Consider the following 27500-nt stretch of genomic DNA (forward strand, 5'->3'; position numbering starts at 1 on the left):
GTTTCTCTTGCTGTGTCACTGCTGGAGAAATCCACCCTCATTATTTCTCATGTTGACCTCTGTCTCAAGAACAAAAAGTAAGGAAAATCCCAAAATGTTACAGCTCTCAAAACAAACGAATGCAAGTTTGCCAACTGCCGAATGTGAGATTTCGCCAACGTTTTGGGAGACTCCACTTACTTTCATGAATGAAGACAAGAAAAAAAAAAAAAAGACATACCAGTAATTATGGTCAAATACATTTAGTGTTGAGGTGAGGGCAACATTATTAATTTCTTATTAGCCAAGTGCAGTCACAGTTTCTCTGAAAATACACAGAATTCATATTCAAAATTGCACAATTAAAACTTACTCCAAATGATTCACCAATGGATACTAGGATTCTGGAAAGAAACAAAGAAAAACATGTTTCAGTGAAAAGGTAGATACATTAGTATGAAATCACTAAACATCCAACAGTCCAAATCTGTACAAATCTTTTTTTTACTTGCAGTTGGCAAGGCTCACCAGGGCCTCTCAAGAGAATGTAGAGACATGAGTATCCAGCTTTTCTAAATTCCAAAAGTGCCAATAGGTTCAAAAGCAAAAACAATCCTGAAGGCACCATGCAAACTTCCTCTGGCAACTGTTGCTACCCGGTCATAGACTTGACCATCCAGCTACATGTACACTTTATGTCAGCTCAAGGCAGGCATATGGATGGGACAAGAAGAGTGGTGCAGATAGATGCTATGTTATCCCATGAGAAATAACAGTGGTCAGTACAACCTGCCTGATCACCACTCTTCCCTGACCGCTGGCTGGTTGACAGTGGTCACTGGTGGGCCATCAATCCATCCGAAAATGCCCAGAATGTCATCTGATGAGCATACACTGCTCTACTCACACTCGATTATTGTACCTTCTAAAATCCTTGTCACTTTAGACATTTTTCATTTTGCTTTTTACATTTGAGGCAAACATTTTAATACATGAGCACAATGTTTCAGTGTAAAGCTTTCATATTATTTCAGCAGCTATGATACCCTTATTGTAGGCAATTATGGTCAAGATAATTTAGGTTCAGTTACTGATGTAATTATTATTATTATACAGGATTTATATAGCGCCAACAGTTTGCACAGCGCTTTACAACATCAGGGAAGACAGTACAGTTACAATACAGGAAGGATCAGAGGGCCCTGCTCGTTAGAGCTTACAGTCTAGAAGGGAGGGTTAAGTGGAACAAAGGGTAATAGCTGTGGGGGGATGATCAGATGGACAAAATGAAAACACAGGTGTGGATAGGATAGGCTTCTCTGAAGAGGAGGGTTTTCAGAGATCCTCTAAAAGCTAATAGAGAAGGAGATAGACGGACAGATTGGGGTAAGGAGTTCCATAGGCTTGGAGAGGCTCTGGAAAAGTCCTGGAGACGAGCATGGGAGGAGGTGATGAGAGAGGTAGAGAGCAGGAGGTCTTGAGAAGAACGAAAAATAAGTCCAGATGTACTAATGTTCATTTAATGCAATTACACAAATATATTAAGCAATTGAATCGAATTCTGCAGCTCATAGATATACCATGTTAAAAACGGGTGGCATAGAAACCAATACGTTTCCATTTTTTTTTTGTTAAATCTTAAAGTGGAAGTCTATGCTAAAACTAAAATCCCTGCATCTATAGACACCTAACATCTATCGAACACTAACCTATCTAGCCCTGTAAAGAAGAAATCAGTATACATACCTTTTTTTAAAGCTGATCTGACCCGATCCCAGGCTGAGCTGTCAGCCGCGGCTTCTCTGTGGAGGCGGGTGCAGAGGACACTTCTGACAGACGCCCCAAACTAACTATGGGTGACATCAAATCCCATTAATTTCACAGCCATTGCCGGGCCGTGTCCATTGCAGAGCTTCTGCTGCTGGAGATCAGGTCGGATCGCCTTCAAAAATGTATGTATACTGATTTTTTTCTTTACAGGGCTAGATAGGTTAGTGTTAGATCATGGGTGTCTATAGATGCAGGGATTTTAGTTTTAGCATGGACTTCTACTTTAATTAAAGAAGCTGAAGTTAGAAGCCGATTGGCTACAATGCACAGCTGCACCAGATTATGAGTGCTCCAGTTTTAGTAAGGCCCCTTTCACACTGGAGCATTTTTCAGGCTCTTTGGCGTTAAAAGAAAATCCTGTAAAGCGCCTGAAAGAAGCCTCATCTGCAATCCCAATGTGAAAGCCTGAGTGCTTTCAGAGCCCTTTCACACAGCCAGCGCCCGAAAAACGCTGGTAAAACACCGCTAAGACTAACGTTTTAGGGTGTTTTTGCAGTGCCTCAGTGTGAAAGGGCAAGGCGTTTTTACAGCGCTTTCAATTCATTTCAATGGAGAGGGGCATTTTTGGAGCGTTTTTTTCAGCACCCAAAAGCTGCTCCAAAAATGCTGATTGCAGGACTTTTCTCAATGCCCCGCCAGTGCAACGCCTCAGTGTGAAAGGGCAAGGCGTTTTTACAGCGCTTTCAATTAATTTCAAAGAAGAGGAGCGTTTTTTCAGCACCTAAAAGCTGCTCCAAAGATGCTGCTTGCAGGACTCAGTGTAAAAGGGTCCATTGAAACACATGGAGAGCATTTTATGTGCGTTTTAATAGTGCTATTTTAACGCTAAAACGCTGTAAAAACGCTTCAGTGTGAAAGGGGTCTTAATCCCCTGATAGAGTGAATGCTGTGTTAAATGAGCCACTTGCCAGTGAATATACTGCTATACCCATAAGTATTTTATGGCCACTTAATCTGGCTTCTCCAAATCAATACCTGAAAACAATCTAAGCCTCATGTCTGAATGTTTCAACATAAGCATATGGGCCAGCATTGAAAAATCTTTGCACAACAGACCTAGTCCTTGGCGTCATTTTTGTTGGCGACAGCAGTCCATCTGATGACTTGTAAGGACTTTTTAAAGGAGAAACATAGATGTTATTTCCACCAGGAATTCTTAAAGGAGAGTTTGCAAATCTGTAAGGACTTCGTGGTATTTGAGGAATTGGAGACAAAGTGGGAGGCTTAAAAATAAAAAAGAAATATGAAAAATTAAAAGTTGCAACAAATACCAAAACGCTCAGAGGCATATATAAAAGCTAAACTCTAAAACTTTTTCCATGGCTTTTTTCTGCTTTCTTACCTTTATTGAATGTGTTCCCCTTTTTATCCAGAATATATTGGTGGTGGGAAATCCATGCTTTGTTTCTATAATGAGAGGCCTCCCCCCCCCCCTCACATTTATTTTAAAATACTGAACTTGCTACTGGTCTTCGTAATTTCCTTACTGCAATTTTATTTTCAGTGAGGGGTGACACCACATCTCCACTCGCTGTAGTGGGCCAACTGAGGAGTCTGATTAACAGGCCAGGAGACTCCTGGTCTGTCCCAACTCCCATGTCTCTTGGCTTGTTATGCCCCTCCACTACAATTCTAATGGCATGATGGGAATTGTAGTTTCTTATAACAGCGCAGCGAGAAGGAGAAGAGCAGATGTGACAAACCAACCTACAACAGGTCTGAAGCCCAACGGAAATGGCTTTTTCCAAATAGCAGCAATGATGTAACTGATTTTTCAGCTAAATGGTGATGTTGTTTTGTAACCGATTTGTAACAGATTTGCCGGATTTAAATATATTAATGGTTGAAGTCAATATAAAGAAGTGATTTTTAATTGCATCCCAGAGCTCAACTATAAACTGATCTGGCCAGGCTATTCTAAATACGTTGTTTCGACAGCTACCAAGTAGCTCTTCTATTAATCAAACTATTCACACAGATTTTTTTTTTTAACACAAGATTAATAGATTCCCTAGATCAGATGTTGGGTCTAGCTAACATTTTTTAAAAACCCCAAATAAATATAAAATTATAATATATTGCATGTTGTATTACTAGTGGTGACTGTTATCTCAAACTTTAAGAGTATATAAAGTGGAACTTTAGTCAGAAAATAAGTCCTGCTAGATCACTTCAGGCTGGCCCTTTTGCAGGAATAGCTATGGAAAAACATAAAAAAAAAGTCCCTATACTGTTTAAAACCCAATAATACACCCTGCTCTGCACATGCTCCGTTGCTCTCCATTTTAGGCACTGCTGAGTTTGTAGAGGCCGATTTGCCGACAGCCTTAAAGTAGAATTATACCCTCCTATCCTTAAGGGCTAGTTTACACTTGATTCAAAACATGGCTTTGGACACGCCTTGTTAAAGCTCTCTAAACGCCAGTAAAAGCTCCTGTCACTAAATAAAATGGTTAGCTTGGTCCCGTTTACACCTTGCTTTTGCTTCAAAAATTATACCCCATGTAGCTTTAGTGGTGCTTCAAAGTGTCTTCAAAGCCTCTATAGAAATCTATGGCAAAGTTCACTTGAAGCCTCATCAAAGCCCCATCAAAAGCTCCACCATAGATTTCTATAGAGGCTTTGAAGACACTTTGAAGCACCACTAAAGCTACATGGGGTATAATTTTTGAAGCAAAGCAAAAGCAAGGTGTAAACAGGACTGTAAGCCAACCATTTTATTTAGCGACAGTAGCTTTGACTACCGTTCATAGAGCTTTAATGTGTGTTGCAGCCAAAGCAAGTGTAAATGAGCCCTTATAAACAAGAAAGCTGCTTCTGTTTGGACTGCAACTGCCATGGTGCTGCACATGTGATCAGTTAAGACACCGACCATTTACTGGTTTGACAATTTGGTGGAGGACACAATCAAAGCAAACTTTTTATGAAACTGGCAAATCAATGGGTTTAGTTTTGCTCTATGAGTTACAGCTGAGGCTTTGGGCTTCAGCAAAATGATAGCCCCCAGCAATAACAAACAGGAGCAATGCTGGAGGCAATTTACAGCACACAATAATTTTGGTAGCATACAATGTAAAGTAGTGAGTGTACAGCTTGTATAACAGTGTATATTTGCTGTCCCCTCAAAATAACTCAACACACAGCCATTAACGTCTAAACCACTGGCAGCGAGTACACCCCCTAAGTGAATTTCAAAATTGGACTTAGTGTTAAAAATTTGTGTGGCCACCATTTTGAGGCTCCTTCACCTTCCATTTAAGAGCAGTGGTTCCCAACCGTTTTGGCACTGGAGACCGGCTGCGTGGAAGGGTGGTGGGTGTCACGCGAGCGTAAATAGTTTGGCTCACCATAATGCAGAATTAGTGGGAGCACCGATTGTGTCAGTTGCCTGCCATCAGATGCGGAATGTCACTTGCCACGTCACCTACCACACGATGCGGAATGTCACTTGCCATGTTGCCTGTCACCAGATGCAGTATGTCACTTGCCATGCTGCCTGCCACTGCATTGGTGGCACCACTGGTCCATTTAGCACAGAAGGGTGTTGAGTGAAGGCAGGAGAGTGGTGAGAGATGTCATTTCTCTGCTTCCCGCCACACCTCCGACATTGAGGTCGACAGGGAGGAAGACCAGTAATGCGGGGGGGCTGAGAGAGAGATAATGTTATCTCTGCTTGCCCGCCCGCTTATCTCTTCCACCCACTCAACTTCTTTGGTTGACCATGGCGAGGCCAGTTCTGAGTGGAACCTGTCCTGTTAAACAACTGTATGGTCTTGGCCACCATGCTGCAGCTCAGTTTCAGGGTCTTGGCAATCTTCTTATAGCCTAGGCCATCTTCATGTAGAGCAACAATTATTTTTTGCCATGAGGTGTCATGTTGAACTTCCAATGACCAGTATAAGAGAGTGAGAGTGATAACACCAACTTTAACACACCTGCGACCTTGTAACATTAACGAGTCACATGTCACCAGGGAGGGAAAATGGCTAATTGGGCTCAATTTGGACACTTTCACTTAGGGGTGTACTCACTTTTGTTGCCAGCGGTTTAGACATTAATCACTTAACGACCCCTTCACGCCGATATACGTTGGCAGAATGGCATGGCTGGGCACATCAACGTATATGTACGTTGCCCTTTAAGCCCAGCCTTTAAGCTCCGGGACTCGCGGACCCGATGACCGCTGGAGTCCCGCGATCGGTCCCCGGAGCTGAAGAACGGGGACAGCTGTGTGTAAACAATTACAATTGCAACGATTATTGAGGTAAATGGTTTATTTGGACCAGCTTGGTCCAAATGAACTATTTAAAGTTAAATGAAACATGGAGATCATCTTTAAATTAACAGATATTAAAACAGAGCAGTGTACAACACAATACATTTCTCACCCTTGTAGAAGCATATTGCAAGATATTACTTTTTAATCTCTGCATAAAGACCAAATTGTAGAATACGATAATAGAGTCATGCCTTCCATCTCGGATCAAAACATGCTTGAATGTCTGCAAAATGAAACAAATTTAGTGATACAAATAAAATACTGCTTATATCCATTGCTTATTTCCATTGACAGTCATCCATATTCTATTTTACATCTACTATTTGCAATGCAAAAAATGTCATCAGCTTACATACCTGGACTGAGGTGTATGGAGGTGACTGTTCATATAGTAAATGCTAGTCTTATTAGCTTTCATTCCAATGAAAACTTATCTAGAGGTAATAAGTGTTTCCATTGTTGGACACTACACTCATTTAACCTCATGGGCAGCCTGGCAGCCTAAAACCTTTGAGATTAATTGGTGTATAAGTCTTGTTAACATTTTTGTGGGCTACTACGTACTTCTCGCAACACGATATCCAATACACTTTTATTTTGGTCTCTGCTGGTACAAATAAGGCATCAATACAAAATAGAAATGTTGACATACCTGTAAGTGTCATTTATTGGAGTACAGTACAAGATACAGGAGTTAATTCTAAGACCAAGGGTTCTATGCTGCCATTTTAAAGTGATTGGACATGAAAAGGACTGACAGATTTCTAACATAATTTGTGTACGGTGATCTTATTTCACGAAAATGCAAATACATAAAGAAAATCCTTTACCTCTTGGTTTGTGTTTGTAAGCTGCTTGTATGCCGTAACAATAGTCTTGAATCGTAGATCAATGTTCTTTGCCTTACAAATACCATACATAGAACACATCATGATCTACAAGGCAGAAACAGAAATGAATAAGCCTGATAGCAGATAGAATTATGGCCAATTCTGATAAACTGAAAGACACACAATGATGAAATGAATATGATCTTAGGGCCCATTCACACAAGCATTGTTGGGCTGCATTGCCCAAGGCAATTCCAAAGCAAGACCAAAAAAAAAAAAAAAAAGGAAAAAAAAAAAAAAAAAAAAAAAAAAAAAAAAAAAGGGGTTTCATATATATGCCCATCCACCTCTCATCAGCCAGTTAACAAGCAAGTTTGGGTATTCTGACTGAGGAAGCAATTACTTTCTTAGAAATTTTGTGAGAGACACCATACAAGTTCACTAGCAATGGGACAAAGATACAATAGATACATCAGTGTCATATTAATAGTAAGAACGCTGTATGAGTATAGAGGAAAGCATTCAAAAGGAGCCATTAAACATTGTGTCAAAATGAATATTTTTTTGGAGGCAGTGGATGACAAGGAACCTAAGCAATGGTATAAGTGAGCTGTAAAAGAGGCTGTTTATACTTGCATAATATAAAAAAAATTGTCCAGGGAGAGGGAGCGATATAGAGATAATTAAACCATCCACTCACGCCCCATGCCACACTAGTGGCTCAACCATAAATTGCTGCCAATAAATGCTAGGAGAATCTCATTTGAGTGGGTGCATGCAATCCAGGGGCATCAAACCTTCATAAAATTTTAAAAAGTGCATTACAAAATGTAGGTTTCAATGCAAAAGGGTTCAGATTGGGGTGCAAACATGTGTAGCTGAAGGTTTTTTTTTTTCCTTTTGTGTGTGTTTTGGAGTGTTTTCTAGCACATCATGCATAGGACAGCCTAATCACTTGAATGGGATGCCCTACATGCAACAAAAGCCCCAAAGAAGCTCCAAAACAGTTTTTAGAATGTAGCATGGCGCATTTTTTTTTTTTTTTTTTTTATAAATTCTTTATTTATTTCAAGGGTTACGTTACAGGATATTACATTTCATCTCTTCTGTTTGATTAGAGTATTATCAGAGAATTGAGAGAGCGATGGATACAAACCTCATCTTCCTCCGCGCATTTTCTTCACTGTGCGTTTTGGCACGTTTAACACATTTTCTGCACGACCAAAAGTGGTCCAAGGAAGGAAAATCGGCAAACTGAGATAGGGTCATAGGTGTCCATGGCTCATTAATGCATGGGGGGAGCGAAGACTGGCTTGTGTAGTCTGAACCCATAGAAGAGCTACTGTAGCTCAAAATTGCTAAAAAAAAAGTTAATGCTTGTTATGATAGAATACACATTGGGGGTTATTTACGAAAGGCAAATCCACTTTGCCTTATAAGTGCAAAGTGCACTTGAAATTGCACTGAAAGTGCACTTGTAAGTGCAATCGCTTTAAATCTGAGGGGTAGATCTGAAATGAGGGGAAGCTCTGCTGATTTTATCATTCAAATCATGTGCAAGCTAAAATGCTGTTTTTTAATTTTCCTTGCATGTCCCCCCTCGGCTCTACAGCGACTGCACTTCCAAGTGCACTTGTAGTGCAAAATGGATTTGCCTTTCGTAAATAACCCCCATTGCATCACAAATCTGATAGCAGTAGCCTCTTTCAGTAGGATAATGTGCCCTGCTACACACCACAAAAATGGTTCAAGAATGGTTTGAGAAAAGCAACAACTGATTTTGAGGTGTTGATTTGTCCTTCAAATTGTCCAGATCTCATTCCAATTGGAGCACATGTGGGATGTGCTGGAAAAACAAGTGTGAGCCATGGAGGTGACTAGGCTAGGATACAGTACAGTGTTCTGTGACACAGGAAGGCCGGCGAAGAACAGAGAGCACTGGGGATAATGTTTAGTCTGAAATCTGGAAATATCACCCTCTGTGCCTAAAATTTACCAAAGGTCCAATTATCTAGGAGTCCACAAAGATTCACCACCCATTCACACCAAGAAAGTGTTCTGCAGGCTTTTTACTCCAAACAATGTGAGTAGCCAGAGAATAAAGTTAAGGAGGTCTAGCTATATATATTTATTACACACAGTTGTGTTCATTAGTGTACACACCCTGGAAGAACGCATGATTTCTCGGCCATTTTTCAGAGAACATGAATGATAACACAAACATCTTTCACTCATGGTTCGTGCTTGGATGAAGCCATTTATTATCAATCAACTGTGTTTACTCTTTTTAAATCATAACAGAAACTACCCAAATGACCCTGATCAAAAGTTTACATACTCTGGAGATTTTGGCCTGATAACATGCACACAAGTTCATACAAAGGGGGTTGAATGGCTTTTAAAGGTAACCATCCTCACCTGTGATCTGTTTGCTTGTAATTAATGTGTGTGTATAAAAGGTCAATGAGCTTCTGTACTTCTGACAGACCCTTGCATCTTTCATCCAGTGCCGCACTGACGTTTCTGGATTCTGAATCATGGGGAAATCAAAAGAATTATCAAAGGATCTGTGGGAAAAGGTAGTTGAACTGTATAGAACAGGAAAAGAATATAAAATATATCCAAAGAATTGAAAATGCCAATCAGCAGTGTTCAAACTCTAATCAAGAAGGTGAAAATAAAGGGTTCTGTTGAAACCAAACACGGTCAGGTAGACCAATTAAATTTTAGCCACAACTGCCAGGAAAATCGTTTGGGATGCAAATAAAAACCCACAAATTCAGGTGAAATGCAGGACTCTCTGAAAACAAGTGGTGTGGCTGTTTCAGGATGCACAAAAAGGACGCACTTGAAGAAAGATGGGCTGCATGGTCGAGTCGCCAGAAGAAAGCCATTACTACGCAAATACCACAAAGTATCGCTCTTACAATTAGAGCTGCACGATTAATTGCAAAGAGGTGCCTCTCTTCTATACTTAGTTGTGACATGACTCTATTCTTATATCAAAACACTGTTTCTATGTCGAGAGAGAGACTATCCTGAAGAGGCACAGCATTGCCAAGCAGGTGTCCCAATGTTTTCTAATACCATGGGTGGGGAGGGGCAGCATCATCAGTGCACTGCGCAGTCTCGTAAGTGTAGTTTTTGAGAATCGTGATCTTTATTCTAAGCAAAAGAATTGCGATTCTCATTTTTCCCAGAATCGTGCAGCTCTACTTACGATACACCAAACAGCACATAGACAAGCCTCAAACCTTCTGGCACAAAGTCATTTGGAGTGATGAGACCAAAATTTTGCTTTTTGGCCACAACCATAAACACTACATTTGGAGAGGAGTCAACAAGATCAACAAGGCCTATGATGAAAGGTACACCATTCCTACTGTTAAACACGGAGGTGGATCTCTGATGTTTTGCAATGTGTGAGCTACAAAAGGCACAGGAAATTTGGTCAAAATTGATGGCAAGATGAATGCAGTAGGTTATCAAAAATTACTGGAGGAACATTTGCATTCATCAGCCCGGAAGCTGCGCATGGGACGTACTTGGATGTACAACATGACAATGATCCAAAATACAAGGCCAAGTCGACCAGTCATTGGTTACAGCAGAATAAAGTGAAGGTTCTACAGTGGCCATATCAGTCTCCTGATCTCAATATCATTGAGCCACTCTGGGGAGATCTCAAAATGTGCATTTCATGCAAGACAGCCCAAGAATTTACAGGAACTGGGAGGCTTTTTGCCAAGAGAAATGGGCAGCTTTACCGTCTGAGAAGATAAAGAGCCTCATCCAGACTTCAAGCTGTCACTGATGTTAGAGGGGGCAATACATAGTATCAAGAACTGGGGTATGTAAACTTTTGATCAGGGTAATTTGGGTAGTTTCTGTTGTGATTAGGATTTAAAAAGAGTAAACCCAGTTGATTGATAATAAATGGCTTCAGCCAACGACGAACCATGAGTGAAAGAATAGTTTGTTTTATCATTAAAATTCTCTAAAAAACGGCCAGGAAATCAAAGTCTGCCAGGGTATGTAAACTTATGAGCACAACTGTGCGCGTGCGCATATGTGTGTGCGTACATGTATAAAGGAATGAGACTTGGGCAACCTTTCGCTAGACTTGTGCTGAGGCAAGAATGCGCTTTTGCCTCCAGTGATATCCTTAATAATAATAATGTCAAGGGTCACCCTGGAGAAATGTCTTCCCTTGAAGACCAAGCAGGTCAGATGTGCCTTTAATGTAGTGCCTGCATTCCAGTATTTTATCCAGAGTGCTCTGTACATGTGTTCTGAAAAAAGACTCACACAGGAGACTAGCTATCACAACAGAAGCATAGGGCTCCCAACATCTGTACCACCTGCTTCTCAGTAGAAGATCCACTACTGTATTAGAGAGATCCTGACCATTATGTCATGGTTTACCAAAAATCAAAGTCACAGCCAGAAAAGGGTGCTAGTAAAAACTGGGATTTAAGGAGAGATTCCAACTGCTGAGCAGTAGAAACTTTGAATGCAGAACTTCTTCTTTTGCCCTAAATTATGGGTTATATAGTTATTTAGATAACTAAAAGAGAACTAAGGGATCCCACATGGAGAGAGAATTATAGGTCCACATGTGTATATAAAACAAAAAAATAAATAAAAAATTCACATGAAAAAGGCCACATAAACACTTTTTGTCCAATATATTTTAGAAACTATGGCTTGCTGCTACAGCATAGCCCAAAGTGCCCAAGTCAATCTGATCTTCAATGAGTGCAGCTCGACCATCCAGGTGTTACTGACAGGAGAAAAAAACTCCAGTGAACAGTAGACAAAATCTTTTATTGATAAAATGTATTTACTTACATTGAACTACTGAAGATTAAATTAAGAACTCAAGCTGGGTGCTCAAAAGGAGGGTGTCCTGAATGGACGAGTGTACTCTCCAACTCTTGACCAGAGGAAAAAAAGGGAGCCGAGATCACAGATACAGCTTCGCCGGAGGAAAGCTTCACTGCCACCAACACACAGAGGGGAAGCTACTGGATGAATTCTGCTCTTGGAAATGTTATTGCTTAGGGGAATGCGTTTTGGGAAAGCTTTCCCCTTCATCAGATGCGGCAAGGCCTCAGGTACTCACAAAATCTAAATCTGACTGATAGGTCAGAGGTGGTTAAATTCAGTATAGGCTGGCAGTAGGAATAGTTTGCCGATTAACGTGCAACCTAGCTCATCACAATGCAGGAGTAGCAGTGCTATATCGACCCAAAATGGTGGGGTTGGGGGAGAGAGTTCAGTCCCTCAGCGTTAATCACTTTGTAGGTTAGGAGATGGTGGAACTAGAGATTTTAAAAAGCAGCCAGCAATCCGAATGAACAAGCTAGCTCCCAGTGCTTAACTCAAGTGGCCTACAACAGCTCTGGACGTAAAAAATCACTTAATGGCTTTATCGTTACCAGAACCTTGTATGGAAAGCATTTTACGCAGAATGCAGTTCCCAAATGCCCAATCTAGTCGAGGAACAGTTGGGCTACTCTAAAGGCCAAGCAGGGGATATGCTTTACTGGATAGCTGCAATAATAGAGACCAGCTCTAGCAGCAATGTAAAGAAGAAAATTCAACGAAAAAAAAAAAAAAAGGATATCAAAAATAGGTTATACTTTTCTCAGCAGAACTGAACATCCATCAATCCTCATTGGACTCTAGCAAAAAGCAGAGGCATCCTGGTGGTGGGGGGAGTACCCCGTTTTTATTTTGTTGTTTTTTGCAGTGTCCATTGCTCCTGTAGGCAGCAGTATAAATCAAAGATGATAGACTCGGTGTGTACTTTAATGGACAATAAATTAAACTAGATTAGACTAGATTAAACAAGATTTTTTTTATTAAGTTATAAGCCGAAAAAATGTGTAATGAGTGCAGTGACAAATACCCCAATAAAAAAGAAAGTCCATGCTTGGGTAATATATACAAAATTATGCCTATCTCCACAGGAATGGGTCACCAATTTGTCTGCAAAAGTGGGAAATGATTACCTGGTCTAAGTGTCTGTCTCTCATCAGCTCATACTCATGTTGCAAAGTGTGCTGGAAAAGAGTCCAGACGATTTGCTCCAGCTCAGGGTGCTCAGATAACAGGCTGGAACATAAGCTGTTGAGCCTCAAGTATGCCAGGCGGTACACTAGATAGCAGAAAATAAGACAGTTGGTCAACACCTATTACAATGTACAATACATTAACACCATATTTATATGTCCTATATTTAAATTACTTTCATATATCAACAGGTGTGGCTGCAGAGAAAACAGGAGATCAAGTCTATAGCTGACATAGCTGTGATAGCTCTGGGCTGTGTGGGCTAGTAAAGAAGTATATAACAGCATCAGGAAGGGGGGCTAGGCATGACTCCAAGGTGTTTTCAGTATTATCCTTTACTGCTGCTCACAGGGGCACTAATCTCTGCAATTATAATAACACACATTATAACGGTAATCTGGGAGCCATAAAATCACCTTTCTATACCTACCAACGTCAGAGCTTTTAGAGAACTACATACATGTTATCAATACTTCTTTCTAAGGTTCTGAAACTGGGGTTCCAGCTAATTAGCTCTTCTACTAGAGTCCCAGAATAATTTCAAGTATGCACCTATAATGTTCTTAGTTCATGAGTGATTGGGATCTATGCACTGTCGGTGTCTATTCTTACTACTGTATCGCCATGGCAGATATATGAAGCACATGGAAGTGCTTTCTTTCCCAACACACTCACACAGCTACAATGTGTGGAAAATAAATTGATAAACAGAGCGCCACTATATTCTGAAATCTTTGCTTGTAGGAACCTGACAAAAATGTAGAGCTTTGCTTTTAACAGATCACAGTGGGTTCATGTGGCCAGTTTACATGCACTTAGAGCAGGGATCCTCAAACTACGGCCCTCCAGCTGTTCCGGAACTACATATCCCATGAGGCATTGTAAAACTCCGACATTCACAGACAAGACTAGGCATGATGGGAATTGTAGTTCCTGAACAGCTGGAGGGCCATAGTTTGAAGACCCATGACTTAGAGTATAGCAAGCAAAAAACAAACAAAAAAACAAACAAACCTATGAAGTTCAAATCTACAATACATGCACATTTTCCCATTCTTCGTCCCTTCACAAAAAATACCTGCTGACCTGTCTTAAATACACTCCGCTCTTAAGCCCTGTTGTGGGTTGAAAACACACAGCTGTTTTGTGGACTAAGTGGTGTCAGCCATGCCCATTTGTCTTTCGCTAAAATAATGAACCACTCCCAGATATCGAAAACAAAGGCTAAACATTCTGCAGTTCAAAATATGAACTAGGAGGGGTAAACTGCCTGAGATAACAGAGGAAGTGTTCCTTGGGTGTTCATTTCTTTACTACTTGGGCACATAACCTTCTACTTGGTTAAATAATGTCTGGTACCTCTTAAAACACTGGCTGCAAAATCATTCCATGTCAGCGCCTATCTAGCAAACACTTTGTATGGGTATATCATTCAGGGAACCAGCCAAAGTGGGAAATCATATTTCTAAACACGGCAGACGTCTTCCAGCTATTTTTTATTTTATTTAAATTAGGTAAAGACTTATTGGGACATCACAAAAAGTTTTGCAATCATACAGTAAAGTCAAGTTACTTTCAGGTAGATTCAGGTAGATGTGCCTACACTTACGGCGGCGTAGCTTAGCGTGTTTAGGCTACGCCGCCGTAAGTTAGCTAGGCAAGTACATGATTCACAATGTACTTGCCTGCTAAGTTACGGAGGGCGTAGCCTAAAGCGGGCGGGCGTAAGGGCGCCAAATTCAAAATGTGTGTAAGGGGGGCGTGTTTTATGTTAATAAGGCTTGACCTTAAGTTTTTGACGCTTTTTTCTTACTGCGCATGCGCCGGGCGCCTACATTTCCCAGTGAGCATTGCGGCTAAATACGCCGCACCGGCCTATTCATTTCGACGTGGATGTAAATCGCTATTCGCGGACGACTTACACAAACTACGTAAAAATTTTGAATCTCGAAGCGGGAATGGCGGCCATACTTTAACATTACTATTCCATCTAATAGATGGAATAACTTTAGGCCTGATAATGGCTTACGGAAAAGGCGTAAATGTACTGCGGCAGCCGGGCATACGTTCGTGAATCGTCGTATCTACTCATTTACATATTCTACGCCGACCGCAATGGAAGCGCCACCTAGAGGCCATCCGAAATATTGCAACCTAAGATAGGACAGTGCAAGCCGTCGTATCTTAGATATGTTTAAGCGTATCTCTGTTTGAGCATACACTTAAACATAAGTCGGCGTAGATTCTGAGTTAGGTCGGCTTATCTACTGATAAGCCGGCCTAACTCTTACTGAATCTACCCAATAGTGTTCATAGTCAAGAAAACATGCCAGTAGCCATACTAAAAAGAACAAATCACATGAAGGAGTATTACCACTTGCTAGAGGCCTTCGTAACAGGTGTCACTAGGACCACAACCATATTGGAGTTAGAAGACAAGAAGCAATGCGCCCCTTCTACCCCGATACCCATTATAGAAGGAATTCCCTTACATGAAGTACAATGTTTCAAAGCAATAATCTTTCCAGTACTAAAGCCACTGGGGCTAAACCAGGAGCCGCCAACCATCCCCAGGTCTTTAATTATGCAGACTCTTTTCAGTTAAATAAATAAAAAAAATAAAAAAAATATATATATATATATATATATAATCTTTCTCAATTAAAAAAGATATTGCCTCTCAGCTACAAGAGCTGGTAACTATGAAAAAAGACCTTTAAAAAGTGACAATCCATATACCTTTCTTGTAAAACAATGACAGTGAGGTAGATCTCTGCTGAGGTTGCGGCGGTGCAGGGCCCTGTCCATTTGTACTGGATGAGGTAGGTACACTAGTGCCAGCACTCTGTTGTGTTGTTCTTGAAGGTGACAAATAGCTGAAAATTACAGCATGGATATTAATACATTTGGTGCATGTAACAAACTCTTGATTCAACACTAAATATTTCCATCATATACTTAAACTGGTTGTAAACCTCAGACATGAAATATGAACAAAGAATTCCCCTCTATAGTGCGTACTTGTCTTAATTCGCATCATTTCTGTCAACTGCTTTGTTCCTGTGCCATCAGCATGACCCACTTCTGACAAGTTTTCCTGACACCAAAAAAAAAAAAAAAATCAGTGACAGGGGAGGGAATTCCAGCTGATTGACAGCCTCAGCTCTGTTCCTGTGTGCAACTGGGGTGTGTCCCTTGCCTCCAATCAGCTCTCAGGGCTCTCCTCACTGAGCTCTACAGAGTAGAACTTCAGCTCTCTGCCCCCTTTTTTTCCCCGACAGCTCAGAGAACCTTTAATACATTTGGGGCTTTGAACGACTGTAGAGAAGACTACAGATAAACAGGTATAACATATAGGAGGATTGGTTTCATCTCTGTATCACATTAGAACAGTCACTTTACTGGATATATGTAAGGGTTTACAACCACTTTGAGGCTAGGTTCACCACATCCAATTCACAATAGCAGGAGATTTTGATTGGATTTCTGTGGAGTCAGTTCACAAATCTCCGCTGCGGCTCTGCTGCGAATTTGCAAAGGAGCCCTGTGTGTCTGTTGGTCCGTATTCAGCCAAAAAAGTGTGCTGAAATCGGACCTGAAACGGTGAACCAAGATGCACCGGACCCCTGCTGTAAGCCACATGCGGCGATAGTGTGAACCCAGCTTGAAGCAAAACTGGACCCAGACTTATATGGATAACTGAAAAAAAAAAAAAAAAGTCTATCCTACTATGAGCCCACTGGTGTGCAGCAAGTTCCGCACTGAATGCTGCCTCTGTTGTGTGTGCCAACACCATTTTCTCATCTCCCTTCCTCTTTTGACAAACCACACAAACAAAATATATGAAGACATAAAATAAAGAAAGCGCAGACCCTAGCACAGTGAAACATAGATCCAAATTCACAGAAAGTACACTCACATTTAGATGAAATAAAACAATCACATCATTAAATAAAAGGACCTGTGTGTAGCCATATACTACAGGATCTTGTTCTGACATGAAGGCAATTCCTCTGACAGATGAGATATACATACAGTAGATATAAAAAGTCTACATACCCCTGTTAACATTTCATTTTTCTGTGATGTAAAGAAAAATGAGACAAAAATTAAAAATTTCAGAACTTTCCACCTTTAATCTATAAATTGTAAAACACAGTTGAACAACAAACTGAAATCTTTTAGGTGGGGGGGGGGGGAAGTAATAAGCAAGAAATACAAAAACTAAAATAAAATGATTGCATAAGTGTGCACACCCTTACACACTTGGGATCCGCGCTATGGACGAAAGACGTCCACAGCGCGACTCTCAAGTGCCGGTTGGACGTCCTGTTGTTGTCATTCCCCGTGCGCGTTGCTGGGGGCGCGCAGCGGGGAAACAACGTGCCCGGCGCATCGCTCGGGAGCCGATGTGTATGCCTGGTGGCCGTGATGTCCGCCAGACACCCGCGATCGTCGGTGACAGCAGGGACTTGGAGCTCTGTGTGTAAACACAGAGCTCCACGTGCTGTCAGGGAGAGAGGAGACCGATCTGTGTCCCTTTACATAGGGACACAGCATCGGTCACCTCCCCCAGTCAGTCCCCTCCCACCACACAGTAAGAACACACCCAGGGAATACATTTAACCCCTTCCTCACCCCTAGTGTTAACCCCTTCACTGCCAGTCACATTTATACGGTAATTAGTGCATTTTTATAGCACTGATCGCTGTATAAATGTGAATGGTGCCAAAATTGTGTCAAAAGTGTCCGATACGTCCGCCACAATATCGCAGGCCTGACAAAAAAAAAAAAACGCAAATCGCCGCCATTACTAGTAAAAAAAAATAAAAATAAAAAAAATCATAAATCTATTCCCTATTTTGTAGGCGCTATAACTTTTGCGCAAACCAATCAATATACGCTTATTGCGATTTTTTTAACAAAAATATGTAGAAGAATACGTATCGGCCTAAACCGAGGAAAATTTTTATTTTTTTAAAAAAAATTGGGATATTATAACAAAAAGTAAAAAATTGTGTTTTTTTTCAAAATTTTCTGTTTTTTTATGTTTATAGCGCAAAAAATAAAAAGCGCAGAGGTGATCAAATACCACCAAAAGAAAGCTCTATTTATGGGAAAGAAATGATAAAAATATAATTTGGGTACAGTGTTGTATGACCGCGCAATTGTCATTCAAAATGCGTCAGCGCTGAAAGCTGAAAATTGGTCTGGGCACGAAGGAGGTTTAAGTGCCCAGTAATGAAGTGGTTAAACTAATACTTTGTTGAAGCACCTTTTGACTTTATTACAGCACCTCAGTCTTTTGGGGTATGCGTCTATCAGCATCTCACATCTTTGCAAAAACACTCCAAATCTGTCAGATTGCGAGGGCATTCCCTGTGCACAGCCCTCTTCAGATCACCCCACAGATTTACAATCAGATTCAGGTCTGGGCTCTGGCTGGGTCATTAAAAAACTTTAATCTTGCTCTGGTGAAGCCATTCATTTGTTGATTTGGATGTACTGAATGCTTTGAGTCATTGTAATGCTAAAAGATGAAGTTCCTCTTTATGTTCAGCTTTCTAGCAGAATCCTCAAGGTTTTGTGCCAATATTGACTGGTATTTGGAACTGTTCACAATTCCCTCTACCCTGGCTAAGGCCCCCATTCCAACTGCCACCACCATGCTTCACTGTGGGTATGATGTTATTTTGGTTATTTTTGCACCAAACATGTCTTTTGGAATTCTGGCTAAAAAGACCAACCTTGGTTTCATCAGACCATAACACATTTTCCCACATACTTTTGGGAGACTTTAGATGTGTTTTTTTTCAAAATTTAGCCAGGCTTGGATGTTTTTCGTCCTAAGCAAAGGCGTCTTGCTACTCTACCCCATAGCCCAGACATCTGAAGAATACAGGAGATTGTTGTCACAAGTACCACACAGCCAGTACTTGCCAGATATTCCCACAGCTCCTTTAATGTTTGCTGTAGGGCTCTTGGCAGCCTCCCTGACTAGTTTTCTTCTAGTATTTTCATTAATTTTAGAGGGACGGCCATTTCTTGGAAAGGTCATCGTTGTGCCATATTTTCTCCACTTGATGACTGTCTTCACTGTGTTCCATGGTATATCCAATGCCATGGAAATTCTTTTGTACCCTTCTCTCCTGACTATGAGATCCATCTAAAGCTTTGGAAGCTCTCTGCGGACCATGGCTTTTGCTGTAGGATGCAACTAAGAAAATGTCAGTAAAAGACCTGCTAGAACAGTTAAACTTTATTTGGGCTTAATCAGAGGCACTTTAAATGATGGCAGGTGTGTACTGACTCCTATTTAACATGAGTTTGAATTCGATTGCCTAAGGCCCCTTTCACACTGGGATGGGGGCAGCGCTATTTTGCCGGTTTTACCCCCCCCCCCGCTAGTGGCCGAGAAAGGGTTAAAAACCACCACAAAGCGCCTCTGCAGAGGCACTTTGCCGGCGGTATAGCCGCGGTGCCCCATTGATTTCATTGGGCAGGAGCAGTGGAGGAGCAGTATACACACCGCTCCTTCACCACTCCAAAGATGCTAGCAGGACTTTTTTTTACTGTCCTGCTAGCGCACCGCTCAGGGCTTTCAGACTGGAGAGACAGCAGCGGCTGTTTCATGTCGGTTTGCAGGCGCTATTTTTAGCGTTATAGCGCCTTCAACCCGACCCAGTGTGAAAGGGGTCTAATTCTAAAACACAGCTACATCCCCAGTTATAAGAGGGGGTGCACACTTATGCAACCACATTATTTTCCTTTTTAATTTTTACTTCCCCCCTAAAAGGTTTGTTTTTCAGTGGATTTGCACAGTTTATAGGTTACATTAAAAGTGGAAAAAGTTCTAAAAGGATTGAGCGGTCTCACTTTTTTACATCACAGAAGCCCGACTTTTTTTTTTAAATCAGAATAAAGATTAACAACTTTTAACAGTACAATAAACAATGCACATTCTGAAGTATTACATTTATACAATACCTGCACAGAATACAAAGTAGAATAATGTACTTGTACAAAGTCAAAGCAGGTTAAGAAAACAGATTGAACCCGAGATATCATTAGTCGTTATATCTCACAGTGTATGTATCCCTAGATATGGTTTAGGAAGACATTCACATCATATCTCTTCCCCAGTACTTTAAATTAAACTGACTCCAAGGGTGAGTACTTACTGAGCAGTTGAGTTCCCATGTTAAGTCAATCGCTTATCAAGAATTGGGTACAATGGAGCCAAGCCAGGGTTAGCTGGCCAGCATCCCCAGATCTTATTGAACCGTGTCGGGCTGCCTCTACAATTACTCGGATTGCTTGTGTTCCAACACAGTTTACAGCTCAAGACCCAGTGAGTGCTGCATAGTACACTTTGGCTGGGCTTCTGTGCCAGCTGGACTGGACAGGTACTGAAATGCTGACTGCTCTCATCTATTGGAGTATGTGTCTGCATGCAAGAGAGGGATCCTGACAGATTTACAGAGGACTATAAAGCTACAACAAGCTTCTTCATTTACCATTGATGTGATCATTTTAAATTCATTTACAGTAAACGTGAGTGCATTTACTTCCTGTATATTTGAATCTACACTTCTGTGCGAAAATTTCAGGCAGGTGTGAAAAAAAAAATGTGAATTAAGAATGCTTTCAGAAACAGAAGTGTGAATTTTTTTTTTTTTTTTATCGAATAAAGTGTTACTAAAGCCACACCAGTAAAATTAGTCTGTATATGTAGCAAAGTATGCTTCATATACTCACTATGGAACCTAGGGGGTTAATCCTCTGCATTGTGTAAAAAGGCCGTTTCATCTGGTTTCTCTAATGCTCCCCTTCTTTTACTGTCCCCAATCCATCTGCTGATAGTACAGAGCCCAAGGAGGCCCTCTGCACATGCGCAGTTTTGTGTGCATTGCTAGAGAGCTTTTCTTTTTTGGGGGGAGGGTGCATGCGATTACCAGAGGGCCAATCAGCACTGTCCAGACAGAGGGTCAGGAAAATGAAAACTCAACCTACAAGCTTTAACCAGACACTGATAGAAGTCACAAGACTGCTGAGAAAAGGTATTTAGAAGTTTATATTTACTAAAATAGATGCATTTCCATGTTCTGTTTACTGTAGGAGACAAGATATAGCGAATGCAGGCTCCTGGGTTTAGTATCACTTTAACAAAATTGAAAGTAAATGAACAGAAGATAAATCCAAATCAAATCAATATTTGGGATGACAACCCTTTGCTTTCAAAACAGCATCAATGTTGTTGAGATCAGGGCTCTGTGGAGGCCAACCCATCACTTCCAGGACTCCTTGTTCTTGGTTATGCTGAAAATAGTACTTAATGACATTGGCTGTATGTTTAGAGTCATGGTCCTTCTGCAGAATACATTTGGGGTCAATCACACGCCCTGATGGTATGGCATATAATGGTTATCTGCCTATATTTCTCAGCATTGAGGACAACATTGTTGCTGACCAACTCCTTTTGCAGAAATAAAGCCCCAGTCCAGAGCACCTGCTGCCATTTTTCTGTACCCCAGTTCCTGTGTTTTCGTGCATAGTTGAGTCATTTAGCTTTCTTTCCACGTCCGAGGTATGGCTTTATCGGACAGTAGATGGGTGTACCTGTCCCACCTATAGATAGTGTCAGCTTCTGAATGCAACTCCGCTTTTGAAAGCAACTCAAATGCAGTATTAATGACTTCAGACTGATAAAACCAGTAGTAGTAAGACACAACGTGTAATAATCTGGCAACACAATAACACATCACTGTCTTTCTGCATTGAAGTGCTAAATGGGGCTATAGGGCGCACATTCCATGTCTAAAAAGATTACATAACTGTCATGCAAATTAGTACATGGGCAGGGAGTAATGGAATCTAAAGAGAAAAGGATTAACATTTTAATAAAGTTCAAAGGAAAGTGGAAATCTAAGTTTGGAAAAAGAAAAAAACAGGATAACAAACTGCAAAATAAAATATTAGCTCTTCAGACAAATTGTCAAAGCCTCACAATATTATATTATTCATCAGGTCTTTGCCTCTTTACTGTTTTTTGCTAAGAATTACAGTGTGACTGGCTGACCCTTTACCTCTATATGCTGCTATGAAGGGGATTACATGAGACTGATATACAGTCATATTCAGGTACTTACAATAGTTCTACATAATGTACCACATTTAGGAATATTTAAACAATACATAAGTGGATTGACTGGTGTTATATTTACAGTATATCTGTCTGGAATCCAGCTTTAAGTTACGGTTTGGTTTAACCACTTAGCGACCAACCCATTGTAGCTTTACTGCTACAGGGTGACCGCTCTGTGCAGAATCACATATATACATATACATGCGATTCTGCTCTTCTGGGTAGGGGACGGCAATTGTAACCTGCTGATCTGCGAGAAGACAGGCTGGACAGAGCTCTAGACAGATGTAAACAAGGCAGAGCTCTCTCTGTCCTGTCAGTGGGGATGTGCTGGGTTTTGTTTGCCTGCAAAGCAGTGAATACAATCCAGCACATCCCTTAGTGAAAGCAGCACATTGGTTAGGCACACATTTAACCCTTTGATTGCCCTAGATGTTCAACCCCTTCCCAGCCAGTGTCATTAGAAAGCTGACAGTGCATATTTTTTAGCAATGATCACTGTATTAGTGTCACTGGTTCCCACAAAATGTCAGTGTCAGATCGTCCGCCCCAATATCACAGTTCCCCTACAAGTCGCTTGTGACGGTATCGGTATGATATCCCCGTCAACGTTCCCTTCCATCTAACCCACAATTTAACCAAGCAGGGAGATTTACACTGACATATCCTTCACATCGCTGATCGCCACAATTACCAGTATTAAAAAAAATACACACACACACACCATGGTCTGTAGATGGTATAACCTTTGCGCAAACCTTGGGATTTTTTTTTTTACCAAAAATATGTAGCAGAATACATATAGCCTAAATTTATCAAGAAATTAGATTTTGATTATATTTGATGTGTTTTATAGCAGAAAGCAAAAAATATTGATGTTTTTCCCTCACAATGTATGGTCTTTTTTGTTTATAGCACAAAACATAAAAAACCCTGTGAAGATCAAATACAACCAAAAGAAATCTCTATCTATAGGGGAAAAAAAAAAATTACTGTGCAATTGTCAGTTAAAACAACACAGTAAAGTATAGCAATAAAAGGCCTGGCCATGAAGCGGGTACATCTTCTGGAGGTCAAGTGGTTAATAAGCAGGAGATTAATCAAAGAGTTTAAAACACCATAGACTTACAGATCCGCAGCTGTAGGGTTGTTTTGCGATGGTTGTTGTGCAGCACTGGCCATTTCTGGGTGATCAATTGACTCTTCACGATCCCTCGTTTGTCTGATCAAGTCAAACAGAGGCGAGTCCTGGAAAAAATAATGTTTACATTAATAAAGCACTATTATAACATAATCACACTATTTTACAAAACCTCAACCTAGGTTAGACTTAGGAAACCTTAAGATATCTGCAATGATTTCCTTTGCACTGGTACTCCACATATACAGTAAGGGCAGAGGGAGAGATAAACATTTTAAGGGTGCCAGGTACAGATGCACGATTAATCAATAAAAAAATTGAGATCGCGACTCAATCCTCAGGATCTTAAAATCGATTTTTCCCCATTCTATGCAACAAGTGCAGAGAGTTTTCTGCTTAGTTCTGACAGCTGACAAAAAAAAATCCAGGCAGCCTGCCAAGTTTTATGAAAACATTGCTTAGCAAGACAAAAGAGAAACATTGTAACTTAGATCTTTTAGAGATCAAAGGAATTAACTTCTGTCTGTAAATTAGGGAAGTTTAACCATTTAAAGACTAAACCTTTTTCTGAAATTTGTGGCTTACAAGTTAAAACCAGTATTTTTTGCTAGAAATTTACTTGGAACCCCCAAACATTATATATTTTTTTAGCAGAGACCCTAGAGAAAAAATGGCAGTAGTTGTAATATTTTATGTCGCACTGTATTTGTGCGTCTTTCAAACTAAATTTTTTGGGAAAATACACTAATAAAAAAACAAAAACAAACAGGAACGTTAGCCCAATTTTTTTGTATATGTGAAAGATGATGTTACACCGCGAGAATAGTGAGAGTCGTGAGCTTTCTTTGTAACAAAAAAGAAAAATCAGGTTACCAGTTTAGAGTTACATAGGAGGTCTTGGGGTAGAATTGTGGCTCTTGCTCAAACGCATGCGGCGATGCTTCACGTGTGTGATTTGAACACGGTTTACATATGTGGGAGCGACTTATGTATGCGTTAAAAAAAACATTTTTAACGTTTATTTTTACACTTACACTTAGATCCCAGATCTCTCCTTCAGGCTGAAAAGACCAAGATCAAAAAAAATAAAGATTAAAATGGTCTCGGCCTTTCCAGCCACGTCCCCGGGAATGTTTACTTTCACCGGCCCGGGGCGCAACGTCATAAGGCCTCAGAGCATCATAGAGAGGACTGGGGACCATCTGGTCACCAGAAATCTCTATGCTCAACTTACGGTGGCAGAAGCACCAGAGGGTGGTGGGAGATGTCCCCTCCCGCCGCTTGCAAGAACGATCAAGCACCTGAACTGTCGCTATTATTGTTTTTACGGTGCAGAGAATCGAAGGCCGAAAAATATGATATCTGAATGAATCCTGCAGCTGCAGGCATCATTCAGATAACCCCACTCAAATTCAATGACGTCCTTTGGCTAGAAGTGGTTAACAAATAGAAAAACTTGCACTGAGAAAATATGGAGGCTGCAATTGCACACATTTTCTAATCCTAGATAGCAGGAGGTTCTGAATTTAGGTCAAAGACTCCCTGGCAACCAGCATTTTCGAAAGTAGATTAGCAATAGCTGTTCCCATCTTAATAGAGATTTAATTGTATTGACTTATAGATAGAAATAAATGCCAATTTACTTTGGGTGGACTTGCATACTGTGTAATGTCTTGCTCTGCCTTATGGTCAAACCAAGTTAACGCACAACTAAAGTGTTGCTGTTATTCACTGAGCAGACAGGCTTCTTATTGCAGAAGGGACATGTAATGTCTTTTCTGCAATAAAACACACCTACCTGTCTGCTCAGCGATTATCAGCATGCGCATGCACAGCTCAGTTTACAGTGGCCAGCCCGATCCCAGTGTGCCAGGATGACTAGCTCTGGCACATGTGCAGGATTGATGCCATCCTGCACCACCAGTTAATGAAGATGGCCAATAAAGATGTCTGAAAACTGGCACACAGAAGGATGCCAGCACCAGTAAGAGACAGGACCTTTGGAAGAAAGAAGAGTATTCCTCCCTTTAGTTCCTCTTCAATTAAACTTGTTTCAGGAACTCTGTCATGAAGGGAAAAAAAAAAAACTGTGTGAGAATGCCCTGATGAAAGCAGCTCTTCCATGCAGGGCACTAGTATCAAGGCACTAAAGCTGGACATAGATAGATTGAAATGCATCTGGTTCAGCAGGGACTGACCAAATTTCCATCTATGGTCATTCCCCTGAACAGCATAGATTTGTCAGAATTTTGTCAATCACAGTCTGCCAAAACAACTAGCTCGGTTTCAATACTGTGTGGAATGGCACATGTCCTTCGAGTTCAAAAAATAAAGATGAAAAGCACAATAAAAGTATAACAATAGCAGACAGTTTTGATAAACAATCTGTCAAAAAATCAAACACTTATAGAGCTGAAAAACAAAAAGGATTCATTTCCTGGCATAGCTGAAACAAAAGCAAAAAAAAAGAGGAAATTGTGAAAATGCATAGATAACAAGAATGCTAACCACAGAACAAGAAAATTGAGGCCTCACAAATATGATTTTTTAATAAATGCAAAAAAAACAATTGTTGTTGACCTGAGCAAAGCAAGCAATAATAGAGATACATCTGCTCTCTAATTAGGGCCCTTTCACACGGGCTGTCCAACTGGTCCACCTGTCAGTTTTTCAGGTGGACCTGATCGGACCTTTACATTACATTTAGATTTGTATATTTAACAGACAAAATGGAGCATTAGGAGAGGTTTATTGTTGAGGTTCACACACACACACACTAAAAGGGATAATTCACCTTTACCACAAAACAGCCCATGCAGATAAGGGGCATCTGTAGACAAAAACAAACTGTAGCTCCGACTAAAGTTGAATGCTATTTACATATCTTATAAAGCCTGACTAGAATACTCCCAGGATGTTGCCAAGTGAGGCCTAGTCATCACAGTTCACCTCCACCATCACAGTAGTGAGCTCTCTAAGGCCCTTTTCACACTGGGGCGGGAGCTGCGGTGGCGGTATAGCGCCGCTAAAAATAGCGGCACTGCATCAGGGGAGAGAAAGAGTACATGAGGGGGTTTGAATAAGAGAAAGAGCCCACTCCGGTGAGGTGAGCAGTGACGACTTGGCCTCACTTAACATGCTGGAATTACTGAGCAACGCCCTGGGAGTATTCCAGTCAGGCTTCATAAAGGTATGTAAATGGCCTATAGCAAATTGTATTATTCATCTTTAAATCAGAGCTGCAGTTTGTTTTAAACTACAAACATCCCTTACCAGCATAGGCAAGTATTTTTATAAAGGTGAACTATGCTTTTAAAGAGTAACTAAACGCCGGTGTATTGTCACATTCTTCTCCCCATCACAGATTGCTCCGGAAGTGACGTTCTGTTGCCACCATCTTGCTACACCCCACACCATTGCACAGTAATCAGAGTGAGAAGGGGGCAAGCGGCCATCTTCTTACACCCACCGGAGTTTTAGATTTCACAAGTATTTTCAACACAAAACTGAGCTTATATGCTTAAATACAGTGTTTGTAAATCCGATGGACTGTTTACATGTTAAATGTGACAATCAGAGGTGGGTGTAACAAGATGTCCGCTTGCCCCCTTCACACTCTATCATTACTGTGCATGAGTGTGGGGTGTAGCAAGATGGCGGCGACAAAACGTCACTTCCAGAGCATTCTGTGATAGGGAGCGGAATGTGACACTACACAGGAAGCTCTCCCCCAAAAAAATAACAGCGGAGAAAGGGCAGTTTACTGAACAAAGCTACCTCCACTCCCCTTAAATCTTGCAGACATGTCGGGTGCTGAGGTCCAAGATCTTGCCCACTCTCCACTTCGCATTCAGACCAGAAAGACAAACCACACACCTGACGTATCAGGCATCCCAATGATTTTTCCAGGCAAGCAGGTGGATGACAGCACACACTGCAAGTAGCCTGGCACATCAATGTTTTTCACCCTAAACAGGGCTTAGTCATGGAGACACGAACAGAAATATCCTGACAGGGGTTCTGGTCTTCTACTACATCAGAAAAAAATCTTTTATATCTGGAAGAACCTTGTCAGCAGGACATGTTAACCTATTTAACAGAGCCTGAATAGTAGGAAAACCTTTCAAGAGTTCTAATCCTAGTTCTAATCCTTCCCCACGCCATGCAGAACTGTATTGGCTGGACATACACTTTAACTTATTTTCTGTTTTCAACTGC

At 40.9% G+C, this 27500-nt stretch overlaps 1 protein-coding gene across 2 annotated transcripts in view; it reads right to left on the bottom strand.

Moving 5' to 3' along the window:
- Positions 1-27500, bottom strand: part of RB1 (RB transcriptional corepressor 1) — a 231141-nt gene that overhangs the window by 22225 nt on the left and 181416 nt on the right. For both annotated transcript variants that reach the window (XM_040341234.1, XM_040341233.1), the window contains exons 18-24: positions 23271-23389; positions 15736-15872; positions 12936-13081; positions 6919-7023; positions 6198-6311; positions 2866-3032; positions 353-383 (exon numbers count right to left, since the gene is read on the bottom strand). In XM_040341234.1, coding sequence (XP_040197168.1) covers positions 353-383; positions 2866-3032; positions 6198-6311; positions 6919-7023; positions 12936-13081; positions 15736-15872; positions 23271-23389 — 819 coding nt within the window. The remainder of the gene's footprint in view (positions 1-352; positions 384-2865; positions 3033-6197; positions 6312-6918; positions 7024-12935; positions 13082-15735; positions 15873-23270; positions 23390-27500) is intronic.

Source organism: Rana temporaria, chromosome 2 (genome assembly GCF_905171775.1).
Source record: "Rana temporaria chromosome 2, aRanTem1.1, whole genome shotgun sequence".
In the NCBI taxonomy this organism is placed as follows: Eukaryota; Metazoa; Chordata; class Amphibia; order Anura; family Ranidae; genus Rana; species Rana temporaria.